Source organism: Accipiter gentilis, chromosome 35 (assembly GCF_929443795.1).
Source record: "Accipiter gentilis chromosome 35, bAccGen1.1, whole genome shotgun sequence".
NCBI lineage: Eukaryota > Metazoa > Chordata > Aves > Accipitriformes > Accipitridae > Astur > Astur gentilis.
In genome coordinates, this window is record NC_064914.1 from 10222932 (window position 1) to 10243816 (window position 20885).

The 20885-nt window shown below is 65.1% G+C and overlaps 5 protein-coding genes across 5 annotated transcripts in view; 4 read left to right on the plus strand and 1 right to left on the minus strand.

The window, feature by feature from the left end:
- LOC126034664 (voltage-gated potassium channel subunit beta-2-like) overlaps positions 1-20885 on the plus strand; it is a 98673-nt gene that overhangs the window by 60605 nt on the left and 17183 nt on the right. The gene's annotated exons all lie outside the window — the stretch shown is intronic.
- C35H17orf49 (chromosome 35 C17orf49 homolog) lies at positions 3-2491 on the plus strand (the record flags this gene model as incomplete). Its single annotated transcript, XM_049792558.1, has 5 exons — positions 3-340; positions 1060-1161; positions 1275-1456; positions 1846-1941; positions 2066-2491. Coding segments are annotated over 5 exons (783 nt in total), but the record flags the coding sequence as incomplete, so codon positions are not given.
- ACHE (acetylcholinesterase (Cartwright blood group)) lies at positions 4042-8864 on the minus strand. Its single transcript, XM_049792604.1, has 4 exons — positions 8800-8864; positions 5550-7089; positions 4647-4813; positions 4042-4267 (listed from the first exon to the last, which is right to left on the minus strand). The coding sequence occupies exons 2-4, from the start codon at positions 7076-7078 to the stop codon at positions 4146-4148; spliced, it is 1818 nt and encodes a 605-aa protein (XP_049648561.1). The 5' UTR covers positions 7079-7089; positions 8800-8864; the 3' UTR covers positions 4042-4145.
- Positions 7291-11559, plus strand: LOC126034631 (uncharacterized). The gene is made up of 2 exons (XM_049792559.1): positions 7291-7382; positions 9843-11559. The coding sequence occupies exons 1-2, from the start codon at positions 7291-7293 to the stop codon at positions 11557-11559; spliced, it is 1809 nt and encodes a 602-aa protein (XP_049648516.1).
- On the plus strand, positions 11844-20883 carry LOC126034633 (serine-rich adhesin for platelets-like). The gene is made up of 7 exons (XM_049792560.1): positions 11844-19674; positions 19820-19927; positions 20032-20159; positions 20241-20299; positions 20402-20550; positions 20665-20717; positions 20830-20883. The coding sequence occupies exons 1-7, from the start codon at positions 11844-11846 to the stop codon at positions 20881-20883; spliced, it is 8382 nt and encodes a 2793-aa protein (XP_049648517.1).

Consider the following 20885-nt stretch of genomic DNA (forward strand, 5'->3'; position numbering starts at 1 on the left):
CCGGTTCTGGTCCCAGTACTGGTCCCAGTCCGGGTCCTGGGCTGGAAACCAGTCTGGGTGCCAGTTGTGGTCCCAGTTCGGGTCCTGGTGCTGGTGCCAACCCCAGCACGGTCCCAGGACGGTGCTGGTCCTGGTGCTGTCCCAGCGCCGGTGTCGGTTCTGGTCCCGATGCCGGTCCTGGGTGCCGGTCCCGGTCCTGGGTGCCGGTCCCGGTGCCGGTGCCGTCAGGCTGCGGGTCCCCGCAGGTGGGCGAGATCTTCTCGGCGGCGGGCGCAGCCTTCACCAAACTGGGGGAGCTGACCATGCAGCTGCACCCCGTGTCCGACTCCTCCCCGGCCGGGTGAGCGGGGGTTTGGGGAGCGGGGGGGGACCTGGGGGGGGGCAGAGGGTCCCCGTGGGGTTTGGGGGGTCCCTGTGGGGTGTTTTGGGGTCCCTATGGGGGAGCTGACCATGCAGCTGCACCCCAGCTCCGACTCCTGCCTGACTGGGAGGGGGGCTTGGGGGGGCCCCGGGGGGTCCTGGGGGTCCCTATAGGGCTTCAGGGGTCCCTATAGGTTGTTTTGGGGCCCCTATGGGGTGTTTCAGGGTCCCTACGGGGCGGCTGCACCCTGGCTCCGACTCCTCCCTGGCCGGATGAGCGGGGTTTGGGGGGTCCCGGGGGGGTCTGGGGGTCCCAATAGAGCGTTCTGGGGTCCCTGTAGGCTCCCGGGGTCCTTATGGGGTCCCAAGGTCCCTACAGGGGTCTGTGGGGCTCCCTGCGGGGTCCCGGGGTCCCTATGGGGCGTGTTGGCGTCCCCTACGGGGTCGGGGGTCCCCACAGGACCCCTCGGGCTCCCCGCTCACCCCGACACCCGCAATTCCGACCCGTGCGGCCGAGCTAACAAGACCCCAAAAACGAGCTTTCCCACGCCCCCCCCCATCACTTTGGGGGTACTATAGACCCCCAGCCTCTCCGGGAAGGTGAGCCATAGCTGTGGAGTGGGAGCTCTATAGGGTCAGGGACCCCCCTCTTAACCCACCCACCCCCCACCCCAAAAAACCCCCCCCCAACCCCCCCAGAGCCAAATGGACGGAGCCGGAGCTGGAGCTGCTCCGGGCAGCGGTGAAACGCTTCGGGGAGGACCTGAACCGCATCAGCGCCCTCATCAAGGACCGCACGGTGTAAGGGAGGGGGGGATGGTTTTTTTGGGGTTCCGCCCCCCCAAATCGCTCCTCCGCCCCCCCAGATCTCTCAAAACCTCCCCCCCGCCCCCAATTTTATATTGTTTTTTTAGGGCTCAGATCAAAGCGACGGCCAAGCGCAAAGCCTACGAGGACAGCGGCGTTCCCCTCCCTGCCGACTCCCCCAAAAAAGGACCCCGGAAAGGAGGCGGGGGGGGGGCACCCCAAGTTGGGGCCCCCCCGGGGACACCCCACGACCCACCCGGTCCTCCTGGGAAGAAGCAGAAAGTTGCAGGTAAGGGGATTCGGGGGTGTCACCGCCGCTCACCCCCCCCTTTTCTTTCTTCCTGGGGTCTCCGTCTCCTCCCCCTGCCCCCCCCCTTTTATTTTGGGGGTCCCCCTGAGTCCCCCCCCTCCGAGGGTCCCCACATCCCTCTAGGGTCCCCCTGACCCCCCCAGGGTCCCCATCTCCTCCCTGACCCCCCCTTTTTATTCTTGGGGACCCCCTGAGCCCCCCCCCCACCCCCAGGGTCCCCTTGTCCCCTCTGGGGTCCCCCCTGTCCCCCCCCAGGGTCCCCCACTCCTCCCTGCCTCCCCTTTTCTCCCTGGGGGTCCCCCCAACCCTCTCGGGGTCCCCCCTCCACCCTGACCCTCCCCTTTTTTTGTGTGTCCCCCCCCCCCAAGATGTCACCCTGAGTGACGCCGAAGCCACCGGGGACCTCGTGGACATCGAGGGGCTCAGTGAGACCCCCCCCGCCAAGAAGCTCAACTTCGACCAGGGTACGGGGGGCTGGGGGGGGGGTTCCCCAACATCTTGGGGATCCCCAGAATCTTGAGGGGGAGCCCAAAATTGGGGGGGGGGGGCACCTGGGGGACCCCTCGTCATCTCTCTCCCTCTTTCCAGACAGCTTGAACCTTGACTCGGGGACGCTCGGCCCCCCCGGAGACCGGCCTCTGCTCTCCAGCTGACCCCCCCCAAGCCCCCTGGGCCCCCCCCAAACTTCCAGGGGTCTTCCCAGGGCCCCCGAGACCCCCACAGTCCTTCCTGGGCTTCCCCCAGACCCCCCTGGGGACCCCCCAACTCCTTTGGCATCCCCTAGACCCTTTTGGGGACCCCCTACCCCTTAGGGGTCCCCTAGAGCCCCCCAGACCCCCCTGGGGACTCCCCCAACTCCTTTGGGGTCCCCTAAACCCCCCCATACCACTTTGGGGAAACCCCCACCCCATTTGGGTCCCCTAGAGCCTCCGCAGCCCCCTCTGGGGACCCCCCCGCTCACCTAGAGCCCACCCCAAACCACATGCAGACCTCCCCTACCCCCAGAGCCCCCCCCCCCCCCATTTTGGGGTCCCCCATAGCCCAGCCAACCCCCCCCTTGGCAGACCCCTCCCCATTTTGGGGTCCCTAGAGCCCCCCTGATCCCTTTGGGGTCCCCCAAAGCCCCCCCCAGTCTCCCCTGGGGACACCCCCAGGCCCCTCTGGGACCACCCCCACTCCCTTAGGGACCCCCCCCCCAGTTTTGGGGTCCCCCCAAGCCCCTTGGTGACGCCCCCCACCCCTTTGAGGACCCCTCACCCCCCCTTCCAAGGGACCCCCCCATGGGGTGACAGGGTCCCCATGGGGTGCTATGGGGGGGGCAGCAGAGAGGAACACCCCCCCTCATCACCCTCCCCCCCCCCCCCCCCCCCCCAATTAAAAGGTCGGGGTCCCCCCCCGGCGTTTCGGTTTCACTGTGTCCTGCCAGTGTCTTGGGGGGGGGGCTGTCACCCTTTTGGGGGGGGACACGAACCTCAGTGGCCCTTGTCCCCCCAAACCAGTGTCCTCGGTGCCCCCCCTCCCCACGTCACCCCCAAACTGGTGTCCCTGCCCCCCCCCCCATGTACCCCCCATTCCCTGGGTACTGGGGGAGGCCCTCAGATTTGGGGATCCCTCCATGGGTCGTTTGCCCCCCCCAGAGCCAGGGTGCTGGGTTCGAGCCTTTATTGGGGTGACACCGGGTAAGGGGGGCACAGTGACCCCCCCCAGTTTTGGGGGGGGTTGCAGGAGGGTTTGGGTGGGCTTTATGGGGTACAGGGCCATGGGGGGGTGATGGAGGAGTTTGGGGGGGGCTGTCGGGGTTCCCTGGGGGGTGCAGGAGGGTTTGGGGGGCTCTATGGGGGGGTTCCCTGGGGGGTGCAGGGGGATTTGGGGGGGCTCTATGTGTTGGGGGGGTGCGGAGGGTATTTGGGGGTTAAGGAGGGGCTGTAGGGGGGCACACGGGGGTGTCTGGGGATTTGGGGGGCTGTACGGGGTGGGGGGGCATCTGGGGGTACAGAGGGGCGGGGGGGCTTTGGGGGGCCCGTATGGGGGTGGGGGGTGCAGAGGGGGTGTCTGGGGGGGGGTGTGGGCGGGTCGGGGGTGCAGGAGGGGTCTGGGGGGGTGTCGGGGGGCTGTGCCGGGGCTTTGGTTCTGCTTGAGGTGGGGGGCGGGGGGACGCGTGGCTGCGGTTGGGGCTGGCCGAGTCCGGGGGGGGCCCACGCCAACACCGGTGTGGGTGCTGGTGCGGGTGCAGCGTGCCACGGTGGGATGGGATGCCGGAGCCGACGGCGATGTCGGTGCGGTGCCGGCGCCGGGGCGGTACCGCCGACGCCGGCGCATTGGGATGCCAGCGCTGATGCGTTGGGATGCCAAACCCGACGCCGATGGTTGCCGGTGCCCGTTCCCGTGCGGTGCTGCGCCGCTGCGGCTGTGGCGGAGGCGCCGGTGCTGACGGCGACGCAGCGGGGTCACCGATACCAGCGGGGGCTTCTTGGGGTGCGTCGGGTTGGGGTGCGTTGAGGTGCGTTGGGTTGGGGTGCCAATGCCAATGCCGACGACGCCGGTGCCAGCACAGCGGGGTTTCCGATACCAACGGGGCTCCCTTGGGTTGGGGTGCGTTGGGCTGGGTTGGGGCGCGTTGGGCTGGGTTGGGGTGCCGGTGCCGGTGCCGGTGCCAGCGCCGGTGCGGTCAGAGCTGGTGGCAGCGCTCTTGCCGGCTGTAGTGCTCGAACTGGCTCTTCCAGCGCATCATGTAGGAGCTCCAGCGGTGAAACTCCAACCGCCATTGCCGCTCCGCCTCCTCCATCGGGCCTGGCCCCCACGGGCTCAGTGAGGGGGGCCGGGGGGGGACACCCCAAAACCGACACCGTCACCCCCGAACCCTCCCCAAACCAAACCATCCCTGGTGCACCAGCTCCTCCATGGGGCTACAGCCGAGGTGGGGAGACCCCCCCCCCCCCCCCAAAGATGCCACCCACCCCCCTGGCACCCCAAAATTGACCCTGCGGCCCCAAAACGGAGACCGGGACCCCCAGCGCCACGTGTGCGTCCCCCCACATCCGTGATGTCGCCTCCCCACGTCCCCCGCGACGCCAGCGCCACCTCCCCACGTGCCCCGTCGTGCCCGGCGTCACCTCCCCGGTCCCCTGTCCCCGCGCCCCCCCCCTCGTGTCCCCGCGTCCCCCCTCACCGGTGACGTTGAGCAGTTTGGGGAGGAAGCGCGTCCAGAAGGCGCAGGCCTGGGCGCGGAGGCCGTGGGCCACGGCCAAGGGCCGGGCGTTGAGGCGGGCGTAGCGCTGCCCCGACGCCGTGTACGACGGCCAGCGCCGCTCCCGCTCCGACGGCTCGTTGGGGTCCCTGCGGCGACGGCCTCAGCGTGGCCGCGACACCCGCTCGTCCCCTCCCATCCCGCCCCGCCCCGTCCCGTCCCATCCCTCCATCCAGGCCGGCTTATCTTCGTCCAGCCGCGTCGTCCACCCGCCATCGCTCCACCCGCCCGTCTACGTAGGTGCGTCTCCATCCAGCCGCCCACCACCCAACCCTTCCGCATCTCTGTAGACTTACCTTCCCCCTCCGCCCACCCCCCGCCCCCTCCACATCTACACAGGCGTGTCTTCATCCCTCCGCCCGCCCAACCCTTCAGTCGCCCACCCACGCAGACTTCTCTTCAGCCCTCCGCCCCGTCTGTGCCTTCTACCCTCCAGCCCCACCTCCACCCATCCGTGCGGGCTTGTCTCCGTCCATCCCTCCGTCCACCCAACCCTTCAGTCGGCCACCTACAGGCTCATCGTCGTCCTCCGTCCATCCATCCAACGCTTCAACATCTACGTAGGCAAATCCTCATCCCTCCCTCCATCCGCCCACCCACCCACGCTTTCGATCAGCCATCTGCGGAGGGTTGTTTTCTCCGTCCGTCCGCCCGGCCCTTCGACCACCTACGCAGGCGCATCTTCATCCATCTACCCGGCCACCCAACCCTTCAACTTTGACGTAGACTTCCCTTCATCCGCCCGACCCTTCGACCACCTACGCAGGCGCAGCTTCGTCCCTCCGTCCACGTCCCCTACCCACCACCCCCCCCCGTGGCACCTACCCGGTGCGCGCAAAGTTGCCCCAGTAGCGCATGATCCTGCGGCTGAGCTGCTCCTCCTCGGCCGTGTAGTTGAGGCTGGGGTTGAGGGGTTGCCCGAAGACGAACTCGATCTCGTAGCCGTGAGGGACCCCCATCCAAGGCGGCCACAGCAGGTTGGACGCTCGATGGTCGAAGAGGTAAGCGAAGACCGTCCCGCCCCGCTCCGCCCACCGCTGGGCGAAGTGCATCAGGGGACACACCACGTTGTGGTCCCCCACGATGTCGTCCAACGCCTCCCGGTTCTTCACGGGGTTATCTTGGTCCAACCAGTCGGTGTACTGCAAGACCACCGCCTCCGCCGCCAGCTCGTTGGCTTGGGGCACCCCCAACCTCACCCCCCCCAAAAACTCCTCCCGGCTAATTAAACTCTCGTTATCTTTCCCGAAACCCGGCACCCCGTAGACCAAGAAGTAGGTGCCTTCGTCTTGGACGGCTCCCAGAAGCACCTCGGCCTCGGGGCGACCGCTGGCCCCCAACAAGGCTTCGGGGGTGTCCACCAGGAAGTCTCCGTCCACCACCGGCACGAAGGCGAAGCGGAAGACCCCTTGTTGAGGCAACACCGCCGCCTCTTGCTCTACCAACTCCGGCGGCGTCTTACCTCGGAGACAACCTAACAGCTCCGTCTCGTTGGCGATGGTGCCGCCGCCGCCGCCGCATCCCACCAGTTTGCCCAAGGTGGCCGCTCGCCGTCGTCCCTCCGCCGCCCCCACGGTGGCCCAAGGACCGTTGGGGGACCCGCTTTGTAGGACGGCTCGGCGAAAGAGGGGACGGCTGGTGGCGGACAACAAGTGCAAACCAACGGAGGCGGCACCGGCGCTTTCCCCGAAGAGGGTGACGGCGCCGGCGTCTCCGCCGAAGGCGCCGATGTTGCTTTGAACCCATCTCAAAGCCAACCGTTGATCCAACAACCCGACGTTACCCGGCGCTTCCGGGTGTCCCGGTAAAGCCAAGAACCCCAAAGCGCCGACCCGGTAGTTCATGGAGACCACCACCACCCCTTCGGCGGCGGCGAGGTAGCGTCCGTCGTAGACGTCCAAGGAGGCGGCTCCGCTGTAGAAGCCACCGCCGTAGATCCAAACCAAGACGGGGACTGCGGTGGAAGGTCGAGGAGCCGGTACCCAAATGTTGAGGTAGAGACAATCTTCGCTCATCTCCCGGTTGGGGTTCCACATCTCGGAACCGCCAAAACCGGGGAACATGGTGTCCACCGCCTGGTAACAAGCGTGACGGTGGGAAGAAGCATCCAACACCCCGCGCCAAGATCTTGCCGGACGAGGGGGTTGGAAACGAAGATGACCCAACGGGGGTTCGGCATAAGGGATCCCCAAAAAGGCGATGACGTGGTCGGTGCCGGCCGGTAGGCGGATACCTCTCACCGGACCGCTGGCGGTGGGGACCACCAGCTCGTCGGCGTTGGCCGGGACGGCGGGGAGAAGGAAGAGGAGGAGAACCGGGAACGCCGGGAACGCCGGGGACACCCGGCCCCCCATGGTGCAGGAGGCTGCGGAGAGAGACGGAGTTGGCGGGGGGGGGGGGGGGAACGGACCCCCTCGGGGGGGCGGGGCGTGGGGATTGGGCCACCCGGGGGTGATGGGATGTGGGGGGGACATCTGGGTGATGGGGGGCACCCGGGTCCAATGGGACCCAGGGGGCTGGGGGGCATCTGGGGGGCAGCCATGGGGCTGGGGAGCACCTCAGTCCGATGGGACCCACGGAGTCGGGGGGCATCAACGGGGCTAGGGCGGACCCTGGTGCAACGGGCCCCCTCTGTGCAGTGGGACCCCCCACCCACGGGTGCCATCACCGCCGTGTTATTGGCTGCCGGCGGCTGGGCGGGGTCCCCGGACGTCTGGGTCCCAGCATCCCCAGTGCCCCCCAGTGCCCCCCAGTGCCCCCCTGCCCGGCCCCATGGTCCCTCTGTCCCTGCCGGTGGCTTGGCCACAGCTGTGGGGCAGAGTCACGGCCATGGGGCAGGGCTATGGGGCAGAACCATGGCTGTGGGGCAGAGCTATGGGGCAGGGCCATGGCTGTGGGGCAGAGCTATGGGGCAGGGCCATGGGCTCCACTTGGGGCAGGTTTGTGGCCGTGGGGCGCCCTGGGCTGGGTGCTGGGTAGCCGTGTCCCCCCCCCACCCCGCAGGCCCCCCTCCCCCGGGTCCCCCCCCCCCGGGGGGCAGCTGTGGGGCCGGGGCAGGTGGCAGCTCCCGAAATAGCCCCATAAATCCCCGGGCGGAAACTGCCGGGGGCGGGGTGGGGGGGGGACACGCGTGTGTGCAAGCGTGTGCGCCAGGGGTCGGGGGGGCACACGCGTGTAACGGCGCCTGCGAGTGCCTGTGTGTGAGCCCCACCCCATAGGGACCCCCCCAGCCCCAGAGATCTGGCCCTATAGGGAGTCTCCTATGGCTCTGGCCCCGTAGAACCCTGCCCCATAGGGAGACCCCCCCCGTACATCCACAGGGAGACCCCCCAGGCCCCTCTCCATACCCCTGCGGGGAGATGCCCACCCTCTACACCCCCAGCCCCATAGGGCCCTGCCCTATAGGGACACCCGGCCCCTATACAGCCATAGGGCGATGCCCAGCACCTATACATCCAGCCCCACAGGGAGACCCCCCCCCATTCCCCATACATCCACAGGGAGACGCCCATCCCCTCCACAGCCAGCCCCACGGAGCCCGGCCCCACAGAAGGACCCCCTCACCCCCTATACATCCCTAGGGGGACCCCCAGCCCCTACAGCCCCAGCCCCACAGAGCCCTGCCCTATAGGGGACCCCTCCCATCCCCTATACATCCACAGGGTGACCTCCCCAGCCCCTATAGGCCCAGCCCCATAGACACCTGCCCTATAGGGACCCCCCCAGCCCCTATACATCCCTAGGGAGACACCCCCCATCTCCTATAGGCCCAGCCCCATAGAGCCCTGCCCCACAGGGGCCCCCCCCCCGCCCCTCCCCCCCCCCATTGCGAGTGGTACCCGAGGGTGGGGCGGGGGGGGGAGGGGACGGGAAGGGGGGGGATGGAGGGGGGATGGGGGCTCATGGGGGGCGATGGGGGGGGGATGGGGGGCTGGAGGGGGGGGGATGGGGGGCTCACGGGGGGCGATGGGGGGGATGGGAGGGATGGAGAGGTGGGGGGAGGGGGGGCTGGGGCTGGAGGCCGGACGGGGGGAGGGGGGGCATGGGGGGAGGGGGGGGGGACAGAGGGCCGGACCCGCTCTCGCCTCCGTCCTGCGTCGCTTCTGCTCCGGCGTCTGGAAAACACCGGGGGGGGAAGGGTTAAATTGGGGGGGGGGGGGGAGGGGGGAGGGGTCACATGGAGCCGCCCCTCCCCCTGCTGCAGTGCCGCCCCTCCCCCAAGACCCGGGGGGGGGGGATCCGGGGGGCTGCGCACCCCCCTCCCCCACCCAGCACCAGACCGGGGCGGGGGGAGCTGCCCCACTGCAGCCCCACTGCACTGCAGTGACCCACTGCAGCCCCACTGCAGCCCCACTGCAGCCCCACTGCACTGCAGTGACCCATTGCATCCCCACTGCATCCCCGCTGCAGCCCCACTGCACTGCAGTGCCCCACTGCAGCCCCACTGCAGCCCCACTGCATCCCGGCTGCATCCCCGCTGCGCTGCCCCCGCTGCCCCCGGTGCTATAATTATCCCGGTGGAACCCGAGCCGGGCCGGGTCCCCCCCGTGTCCGGGGCGTGGGGGCGCGCGCGCACACGCGTGTGTCACCGGGACCCTGCGCGTGTACGTGCGTGCGCCACTGGCACCCCACAGCGCGCACGCGTGTGTCACCGGGAGCCCCTACTGCACACGCGTGTGCTGCCGAGACCCCACGTGTGTCCATGCGTGTGCCACCACGCACGCGCACACGCGTGTTCCACCGGGACCCCCCATTTACATACGTGTGTCACCGGGACCCTCTATCGCACACGCGTGTGAGGGCTCACACGTGCCGGGCGTGTTGTTCCCCCCCCCACCCCCCCCCCGTGCCCGTCCCCACCCGTGGGTGCCGAGTCACCCGCAGAAAGGTCCCCGGCCCCGCCTGCGGCACCCGGCACCTCCAGTTGGGGGGGGGGTGGCACCCATGACGTCAGCGGGAGGGGGACACCCCGTCACGTGTCACTGGGGACCCTGGAGGGACCCCAAGCCTGTCCCTGCCCCCCCTTGTCGTGCCAAGGCCGCCCAGCACCGGGACAGACCCGGCCCCACGTCCCCACCAGACATGAGGACACCCTGTGTCCCACGTCCCCACCACGAGCCGGGACCACCCCGTGTCCCACATCCCCACCACAAACTGGGACAACCCCGTGTCCCACGTCTCCACCACGAGCTGTGACCACCCCGTGTCCCACGTCCCCACCACAAACTGGGACAACCCCGTGTCCCACGTCCCCACCACGAGCTGGGACCACCCCGTGTCCCACATCCCCACCACAAACTGGGACAACCCCGTGTCCCACGTCCCCACCACGAGCCGGGACCACCCCGTGTCCCACGTCCCCACCACAAACCAGGACGACCCCGTGTCCCACGTCCCCACCACGAGCTGTGACCACCCCGTGTCCCACATCCCCACCACAAACTGGGACAACCCCGTGTCCCACGTCCCCACCACGAGCCGGGACCACCCCGTGTCCCACGTCCCCACCACAAACCAGGACGACCCCGTGTCCCACGTCCCCACCACGAGCTGTGACCACCCCGTGTCCCACGTCCCCACCACAAACTGGGACAACCCCGTGTCCCACGTCCCCACCACGAGCCGGGACCACCCCGTGTCCCACGTCCCCACCACAAACCAGGACGACCCCGTGTCCCACGTCCCCACCACGAGCTGTGACCACCCCGTGTCCCACGTCCCCACCACAAACTGGGACAACCCCGTGTCCCACGTCCCCACCACGAGCTGGGACGACCCCGTGTCCCACGTCCCCACCACAAACTGGGACAACCCCGTGTCCCACGTCCCCACCACGAGCTGGGACCACCCCGTGTCCCACATCCCCACCACAAACTGGGACAACCCCGTGTCCCACGTCCCCACCACGAGCTGGGACCACCCCGTGTCCCACGTCCCCACCACAAACTGGGACAACCCCGTGTCCCACGTCCCCACCACGAGCTGGGACCACCCCGTGTCCCACATCCCCACCACAAACTGGGACAACCCCGTGTCCCACGTCCCCACCACGAGCCGGGACCACCCCGTGTCCCACGTCCCCACCACAAACCAGGACGACCCCGTGTCCCACGTCCCCACCACGAGCCGGGACGACCCCGTGTCCCACGTCCCCACCACAAACTGGGACGACCCCGTGTCCCATGTCCCCACCACGAGCCGGGACGACCCCATGTCCCACGTCCCCACCACAAACCAGGATGACCCCGTGTCCCACGTCCCCACCACAAACCAGGATGACCCCATGTCCCACGTCCCCACCACGAGCCGGGACCACCCCGTGTCCCACGTCCCCACCACAAACTGGGACGACCCTGTGTCCCACGTCCCCACCACGAGCTGTGACCACCCCATGTCCCACATCCCCACCACAAACCAGGACGACCCCGTGTCCCACGTCCCCACCACGAGCCGGGACGACCCCGTGTCCCACATCCCCACCACGAGCTGGGACGACCCCGTGTCCCACGTCCCCACCACAAACTGGGACGACCCCGTGTCCCACGTCCCCACCACGAGCCGGGACGACCCCGTGTCCCACGTCCCCACCACAAACCAGGATGACCCCGTGTCCCACGTCCCCACCACAAACTGGGACGACCCCGTGTCCCACGTCCCCACCACGAGCCAGGACGACCCCGTGTCCCCTGTCCCTATGTCCCCACCAAACATGAGGACGACCCCGCGTCCCCACCATGAGCCAGGACAACCCCACGTCCCCTGTCCCCACCAAACGCGGAGAACCCCATCTCCCCCGCGTCCCCACCCCCCCGACATCTCCCCACTCCTCCTCTAGGGTGCTGCCACCCATTTATGACCCAACCCCATGCCACCCCCCCTCCCCCGGCGTGGAGGAAATGCCACCCGGCTGGCGGGCGTGCTGATGACGCCATGACATTCTCCGGTGCGTGTGTCACCACGTGTGTCACGCCCTTCCCCTGCCCCACCCAATCACCCTTATTGCGCAACCGAAATGGCGGGGACAAGGGTCCGAGACACCCCCCAGCGTCATATTTCTGGGGACACACCTCGGCCACGCGGTTCAGTCGGTTCCCGGCACGGCGGAGGAAGGACGGGGCTATGGCGGAGTGGCCGGGCGGTTGGACGGTCGTCCTCTTGGGTTGGATGGTGGTAGGTGAGTTTTGGAGACCCACCAGCAAGGGGGAAGGCGGAGACGGTGGCGGCGGCGGGGTTGGAGAGCATCCGGGCACAAAGGAAGAGGAGGAGGAGGAAGGCAAGGGAAGGCTGGGGTCTTCTCCATGGGGAGGTTGTGGGGTTGGGGGACGCGGTGGGGGGAGGGCCGGGGGGGTGGTCCGGTCACGCAACGTCGAGGTGATGAAGAGGCTTTGGAGCTTCTGCCAACTCGTTGGCGAAGTCCAGCTGAGGTCGGGGAACGGAGGGGACGTCGGGGCTGTCACCGCTGCAAAAGGAACCACGATCTCAGCACCTTCCTCCACGGTCTTCACCACAGGAGCCACCACCACTACAACGGGTACCAACATCTCAGGACAAACCACCACCATGGCAGTCACCCCAAGTTCTGTCACCTCCACAGACGTGACCTCCATGGCTTCCACGACTATCTCAGGACAGACCTCCACCGCTGTCTCCAGCACTGGAGCCACCTCCACTGCTCTCACCTCCACAGACGTGACTTCAGTGGCTTCCACAACCATCTCAGGACAGACCTCCACTGCCTTCTCAACCACTGGAGCCATCTCCACTGCTGCCACCTCCACAGAAGTGACCTCAACAGCGGCACCCACCACCTCCAGAGACTCATCCACTGCCATCTCCACCACAGGAGCCACCGCCAGCACTGTCACCTCCACAGACGTGACTTCAGTGGCTTCCACAACCATCTCAGGACTGACCTCCACTGACTCCTCCACCGCTGGAGCCACCTCCACAGACGTGACCTCCACAGAGGTGACCTCAACGGCAGCACCCACCACCTCCGGAGACTCATCCGCTGCTGTCTCCATCTCAGGAGCCACCGCCAGCACTGTCACCTCCACCGACGTGACCTCCATGGCTTCCACCACTGCCTCAGGGGATTCCTCCACTGCTGTCTCCACCACTGGAGCCACCTCCATTGCTGCCACCTCCACAGATGGGACCTCAATGGCATTGGCCACCACCTCTGGAGACTCATCCACTGCCTTCTCCACCACTGGAACCACCCCAAGTTCTGTCACCTCCACAGACGTGACCTCCATGGCTTCCACGACTATCTCAGGACAGACCTCCACTGCTGTCTCCACCACTGGAGCCATCTCCACTGCTCTCACCTCCACAGACGTGACTTCAGTGGCTTCCACTACCAACTCAGGACAGACCTCCACTTCCTTCTTGACCACTGGAGCCATCTCCACTGCTGCCACCTCCACAGATGGGACCTCAACAGCAGCACCCACCACCTCCGGAGACTCATCCACTGCTGTCTCCATCTCAGGAGCCACCTCAGGCACTGTCACCTCCACAGACGTGACCTCCATGGCTTCCACAACCATCTCAGGACAGACCTCCACTGCTGTCTCCACCACGGGAGCCACCTCCATTGCTGCCACCTCCACAGATGGGACCTCAACGGCATTGGCCACCACCTCTGGAGACTCATCCACTGCCTTCTCCACCACTGGAGCCACCCCAAGCACTGTCACCTCCACAGACGTGACCTCCATGGCTTCCACCACCACCTCAGGGGATTCCTCCACTGCTGTCTCCACCACGGGAGCCACCTCCATTGCTGCCACCTCCACAGCGGTGACCTCAACAGCATTGGCCACCACCTCTGGAGACTCATCCACTGCCTTCTCCACCACGGGAGCCACTGCCAGCACTGTCACCTCCACAGACAGGACTTCCATGGGTTCCACAACCACCTCAGCAGACTTCTCCACTGCTGTCTCCACCACTGGAGCCACCTCCATTGCTGCCACCTCCACAGAGGTGGCCTCAACGGCATCACCCACCACCTCCGGAGAGTCATCCACTTCCTTCTTGACCACTGGAGCCACCTCAGGCACTGTCACCTCCACAGACGTGACCTCCATGGCTTCCACAACTATCTCAGGACAGACCTCCACTGCCTTCTCGACCACTGGAGCCATCTCCACTGCTGTCACCTCCACAGGGGTGACCTCAACAGCAGCACCCACCACCTCCGGAGACTCATCCACTGCTGTCTCCATCTCAGGAGCCACCGCCAGCACTGTCACCTCCACAGACGTGACCTCCATGGCTTCCACAACCATCTCAGGACAGACCTCCACTGCTGTCTCCACCACGGGAGCCACCTCCATTGCTGCCACCTCCACAGATGGGACCTCAACGGCATTGGCCACCACCTCTGGAGACTCATCCACTGCCTTCTCCACCACTGGAGCCACCCCCACAGTTGTCACCTCCACAGACGTGACCTCCATGGCTTCCACGACTATCTCAGGACAGACCTCCACTGCTGTCTCAACCACGGGAGCCACCTCCACTGCTCTCACCTCCACAGACGTGACTTCAGTGGCTTCCACAACCATCTCAGGACTGACCTCCACTGACTCCTCCACCGCTGGAGTCACCTCTACTGCTGTCACCTCCACAGAGGTGACCTCAACGGCAGCACCCACCACCTCTGGAGACTCATCCACTGCCTTGTCCACCACTGGAGCCACCGCCAGCACTGTCACCTCCACAGACGTGACCTCAACAGCGGCACCCACCACCTCTGCAGACTCATCCACTTCCTTGACCACTGGAGCCACCCCAAGCACTGTCACCTCCACAGACGTGACCTCCATGGCTTCCACCACCACCTCAGGGGATTCCTCCACTGCTGTCTCCAGCACTGGAGCCACCTCCACTGCTGTAACCTCCACAGATGGGACCTCAACGGCATTGGCCACCACCTCTGGAGACTCATCCACTGCCTTCTCCACCACTGGAGCCACCACAAGCACTGTCACCTCCACAGACGTGACCTCCATGGCTTCCACCACCATTTCAGGAGATTCATCCACTGCCGTCTCCACCACTGCAGCCACCTCCACTGCTGTCACCTCCACAGATGGGACCTCCATGGCTTCCACCACCGTCTCAGGACAGACCTCCACCACTGTCTCCACCTCTGCAGCGACCGCCAGCACTGTCACACTTACAACAGTGACCTCAATGGCATCACCCACCACCTCTGGAGACTCATCCACTGCCTTCTCCACCACTGGAACCACCCCAAGCGCTGTCACCTCCACATACGTGACCTCCATGGCTTCCACGACTATATCAGGACAGACCTCCACTGCCTTCTCGACCACTGGAGCCATCTCCACTGCTGTCACCTCCACAGAGGTGACCTCAACAGCAGCACCCACCACCTCCGGAGACTCATCCACTGCTGTCTCCATCTCAGGAGCCACCTCAGGCACTGTCACCTCCACAGACGTGACCTCCATGGCTTCCACCACCACCTCAGGGGATTCCTCCACTGCTGTCTCAACCACTGCAGCCACCTCCGTTGTTGTCACCTCCACAGCGGTGACCTCAACAGCACTGCCAACTACCTCTGGACACTCATCCACTGCCTTATCAACCACGGGAGCCAACCCCACAGTTGTCACCTCCACAGACGTGACTTCAGTGGCTTCCACAACCATCTCAGGACTGACCTCCACTGACTCCTCCACCGCTGGAGTCACCTCTACTGCTGTCACCTCCACAGAGGTGACCTCAACGGCAGCACCCACCACCTCTGGAGACTCATCCACTTTATTGTCCACCACTGGAGCCACCCCAAGCACTGCAACCTCCACAGACGTGACCTCCATGGCTTCCGCGACCACCTCAGCAGACTCCTCCACTGCCATCTCCACGACGGGAGTCACCTCCACTGCTGCCACCTCCACAGAAGTGACCTCAACGGCATTGGCCACCACCTCCAGACACTCATCCACTGCTGGCTCCACCACGGGAGCCACTGCCAGCACTGTCACCTCCACAGACGTGACCTCCATGGCTTCCACAGCCACCTCAGCAGATTCCTCCACTGCTGTCACCACCACAGGAGCCACCTCCATTGCTGCCACCTCCACAGAGGTGGCCTCAACGGCATCACCCACCACCTCCGGAGAGTCATCCACTTCCTTTTTGACCACTGGAGCCACCTCAGGCACTGTCACCTCCACAGACATGACATCCATGGCTTCCACGACTATATCAGGACAGACCTCCACTGCCTTCTCGACCACTGGAGCCATCTCCACTGCTGCCACCTCCACAGGGGTGACCTCAACAGCAGCACCCACCACCTCCGGAGACTCATCCACTGCTGTCTCCATCTCAGGAGCCACCGCCAGCACTGTCACCTCCACAGACGTGACCTCCATCGCTTCCACAACCATCTCAGGACAGACTTCCACTGCTTTCTCCACCTCTGCAGCCACCGCCAGCACTGTCACTTCTACAGCAGTGACCTCAATGGCATCAGCCACCACCTCTGGAGACTCATCCACTTCCTTGTCCACCACTGCAGCCACCTCCACTGCTGTCACCTCCACAGATGGGACCTCCATGGCTTCCACCACCATCTCAGGGGATTCCTCCACTGCCATCTCCACCACTGCAGCCATCTCCACTGCTGCCACCTCCACAGAGGTGACCTCAGCGGCATTGCCAACCACTTCAGAAGATTCCTCCACTGCTGGCTCCACCACAGGACCCACTGCCAGCACTGTCACCTCCACAGACGTGACCTCCATGGCTTCCACAACTATCTCAGGACAGACCTCCACTGCCTTCTCGACCGCTGGAGCCATCTCCACTGCTGTCACCTCCGCAGAGGTGACCTCAACAGCACCACCAACTACCTCTGGAGACTCATCCACTGCCTTCTCCACCACGGGAGCCACTGCCAGCACTGTCACCTCCACAGACAGGACTTCCATGGGTTCCACAACCACCTCAGCAGACTTCTCCACTGCTGTCTCCACCACTGGAGCCACCTCCATTGCTGCCACCTCCACAGAGGTGGCCTCAACGGCATCACCCACCACCTCCGGAGAGTCATCCACTTCCTTCTTGACCACTGGAGCCACCTCAGGCACTGTCACCTCCACAGACGTGACCTCCATGGCTTCCACAACTATCTCAGGACAGACCTCCACTGCCTTCTCGACCACTGGAGCCATCTCCACTGCTGTCACCTCCACAGGGGTGACCTCAACAGCAGCACCCACCACCTCCGGAGACTCATCCACTGCTGTCTCCATCTCAGGAGCCACCGCCAGCACTGTCACCTCCACAGACGTGACCTCCATGGCTTCCACAACCATCTCAGGACAGACCTCCACTGCTGGCTCCACCACGGGAGCCACTGCCAGCACTGTCACCTCCACAGACGTGACCTCCATGGCTTCCACAGCCACCTCAGCAGATTCCTCCACTGCTGTCACCACCACAGGAGCCACCTCCATTGCTGCCACCTCCACAGAGGTGGCCTCAACGGCATCACCCACCACCTCCGGAGAGTCATCCACTTCCTTTTTGACCACTGGAGCCACCTCAGGCACTGTCACCTCCACAGACATGACATCCATGGCTTCCACGACTATATCAGGACAGACCTCCACTGCCTTCTCGACCACTGGAGCCATCTCCACTGCTGCCACCTCCACAGGGGTGACCTCAACAGCAGCACCCACCACCTCCGGAGACTCATCCACTGCTGTCTCCATCTCAGGAGCCACCGCCAGCACTGTCACCTCCACAGACGTGACCTCCATCGCTTCCACAACCATCTCAGGACAGACTTCCACTGCTTTCTCCACCTCTGCAGCCACCGCCAGCACTGTCACTTCTACAGCAGTGACCTCAATGGCATCAGCCACCACCTCTGGAGACTCATCCACTTCCTTGTCCACCACTGCAGCCACCTCCACTGCTGTCACCTCCACAGATGGGACCTCCATGGCTTCCACCACCATCTCAGGGGATTCCTCCACTGCCATCTCCACCACTGCAGCCATCTCCACTGCTGCCACCTCCACAGAGGTGACCTCAGCGGCATTGCCAACCACTTCAGAAGATTCCTCCACTGCTGGCTCCACCACAGGACCCACTGCCAGCACTGTCACCTCCACAGACGTGACCTCCATGGCTTCCACAACTATCTCAGGACAGACCTCCACTGCCTTCTCGACCGCTGGAGCCATCTCCACTGCTGTCACCTCCGCAGAGGTGACCTCAACAGCACCACCAACTACCTCTGGAGACTCATCCACTGCCTTCTCCACCACGGGAGCCACTGCCAGCACTGTCACCTCCACAGACAGGACTTCCATGGGTTCCACAACCACCTCAGCAGACTTCTCCACTGCTGTCTCCACCACTGGAGCCACCTCCATTGCTGCCACCTCCACAGAGGTGGCCTCAACGGCATCACCCACCACCTCCGGAGAGTCATCCACTTCCTTCTTGACCACTGGAGCCACCTCAGGCACTGTCACCTCCACAGACGTGACCTCCATGGCTTCCACAACTATCTCAGGACAGACCTCCACTGCCTTCTCGACCACTGGAGCCATCTCCACTGCTGTCACCTCCACAGGGGTGACCTCAACAGCAGCACCCACCACCTCCGGAGACTCATCCACTGCTGTCTCCATCTCAGGAGCCACCGCCAGCACTGTCACCTCCACAGACGTGACCTCCATGGCTTCCACAACCATCTCAGGACAGACCTCCACTGCTGTCTCCACCACGGGAGCCACCTCCATTGCTGCCACCTCCACAGATGGGACCTCAACGGCATTGGCCACCACCTCTGGAGACTCATCCACTGCCTTCTCCACCACTGGAGCCACCCCCACAGTTGTCACCTCCACAGACGTGACCTCCATGGCTTCCACGACTATCTCAGGACAGACCTCCACTGCTGTCTCAACCACGGGAGCCGCCTCCACTGCTCTCACCTCCACAGACGTGACTTCAGTGGCTTCCACAACCATCTCAGGACTGACCTCCACTGACTCCTCCACCGCTGGAGTCACCTCTACTGCTGTCACCTCCACAGAGGTGACCTCAACGGCAGCACCCACCACCTCTGGAGACTCATCCACTGCCTTGTCCACCACTGGAGCCACCGCCAGCACTGTCACCTCCACAGACGTGACCTCAACAGCGGCACCCACCACCTCTGCAGACTCATCCACTTCCTTGACCACTGGAGCCACCCCAAGCACTGTCACCTCCACAGACGTGACCTCCATGGCTTCCACAACCATCTCAGGACAGACCTCCACTGCTGTCTCCAGCACTGGAGCCACCTCCACTGCTGTAACCTCCACAGATGGGACCTCAACGGCATTGGCCACCACCTCTGGAGACTCATCCACTGCCTTCTCCACCACTGGAGCCACCCCAAGCACTGTCACCTCCACCAACGTGACCTCCATGGCTTCCACCACCATTTCAGGAGATTCATCCACTGCCGTCTCCACCACTGCAGCCACCTCCACTGCTGCCACCTCCACAGATGGGACCTCCATGGCTTCCACCACCGTCTCAGGACAGACCTCCACCACTGTCTCCACCTCTGCAGCGACCGCCAGCACTGTCACACTTACAACGGTGACCTCAGTGGCATCACCCACCACCTCTGGAGACTCATCCACTGCCGTCTCCACCACAGGAGCCACCCCAACCACTGACACCGTCACAGACGTGACCTCAACGCCATTGCCCACCACCTCAGCAGATTCCTCCACTGCCGTCTCCACCACGGGAGCCACCTCTGTTGCTGTCACCTCTACAGAGGTGACCTCCATGGCAGCACCCACCACCACCACCCAAGTGATCCCCACAGCACCCACCACCACCCAAGCATCCTCCACAACAACCTCCAGCACAGTCGTTCCTTCAGGTGAGTCGTGTCCCCCCCACATCCACCTCCATCACGCCCCGGGCGTCACCTCCACCCTACCTGGCTCCGAGTGGGTCCCCCTGGCCCTGGCGGTCCCCAAGGTGCCCTGCTGACCCCCCCGCACCCCCGCCTTGCTCCCTCCCAGTTGACTGCCAGAATGGAGGCACCTACGATGGCATCAAGTGTCTCTGCACCCTGTATTATTACGGCCCCTTTTGCGAGTTCTCCACCAACTCCATCGAGACTGGCCTCCGTAAGTGCCACCTCCACCCCCGCACCCCCGTGACCTCCCTGGAGGTCCTGTCCCCCCCCACCCCGGGCCACCACGTCCCTTCCTTCATCTCTTGTGTCCTCTAGCTTACCCGGGAACGATTGTGGCTGACATGGAGATGGTGGTGACCGTCACCAACTTCAACTACTCGGAGGAGCTGAAGGACACCCAGTCGAAGACCTACCGCTTATTTGAGGAGCACTTCCGAGAGCAGGTGAGGACAGGGGACTGAGTTGTCCCTCCACAGCCATCTTATCCCCCTCGGTGGTGGCTCATGCAACCCTTTGGTTTGCAGATAAAGAAGATCTACGGGAACGTCCCCGGCTACGAGGGCGTGAGGATCATCAGCCTCAAGTAAGGGGTCCCTGACAGGCAGGGAACCCAGTTGGTGGGGCGAGGTGGGGGGGGTGACCCCCCATTCACTCCCTCTAACCCCACCATGTCCCCTCTCTGAAGACCTGGCAGCATCGTGGTGGAGCACGAGGTCGTCTTCACCTTGGTGAAAAGCAGCAACACGACAGAGAATTTCGAGGAGATCACAAAGAGGCTGGTGAAGAGGTTGCAAGAGACGGAGGCCAGCCAGGGCTCCTGCCAGCACAACACCTGTGGGTGCCCCTCCATGTCCCGTTCCCCCCCCTCCCCGGATGCCTGGGTCCCACCTGGAGCACCCAGGGATGGGTCTCTGATGCCTTCTCTCTCTCTCTCCTCCGCCCCCCCAGCCATCCTCTGCCTCACCGTGTCGCCCAACCCTGTCATCAGGGACATGACAGAGGCATCTTCCCTGCGTGGTGAGACATCTGGGGAACCTCCTGCCACCCCACCACCACCCCAGCACACACCCCCAGCACCCCCGTTCTCCGCTAACCCTCCGACCTCCCCCCCAGGGATCTGCTGGCAGCGAGCACCCAACGAATACCAGGACTTCTACTACCCGGTGACC

Coding starts and splice junctions, on each gene's coding strand:
- ACHE (XM_049792604.1), bottom strand. CDS start 7,078: ATGGGGGGCCGGGTGTCCCCGGCGTTCCCGGCGTTCCCGGTTCTCCTC. Junction 4,814..5,549: donor GGCAACTTTGCGCGCACCGG/GTAGGTGCCACG, acceptor CCGTCGCCGCAG/GGACCCCAACGAGCCGTCGG. Junction 4,268..4,646: donor CAAACTGCTCAACGTCACCG/GTGAGGGGGGAC, acceptor CGTGGGGGCCAG/GCCCGATGGAGGAGGCGGAG.
- LOC126034631 (XM_049792559.1), top strand. CDS start 7,291: ATGGGACCCACGGAGTCGGGGGGCATCAACGGGGCTAGGGCGGACCCT. Junction 7,383..9,842: donor GTGGGACCCCCCACCCACGG/GTGCCATCACCG, acceptor CCCCACCACGAG/CCGGGACCACCCCGTGTCCC.
- LOC126034633 (XM_049792560.1), top strand. CDS start 11,844: ATGGCGGAGTGGCCGGGCGGTTGGACGGTCGTCCTCTTGGGTTGGATG. Junction 20,160..20,240: donor AGGAGCACTTCCGAGAGCAG/GTGAGGACAGGG, acceptor TTTGGTTTGCAG/ATAAAGAAGATCTACGGGAA. Junction 20,551..20,664: donor CTCCTGCCAGCACAACACCT/GTGGGTGCCCCT, acceptor CCGCCCCCCCAG/CCATCCTCTGCCTCACCGTG.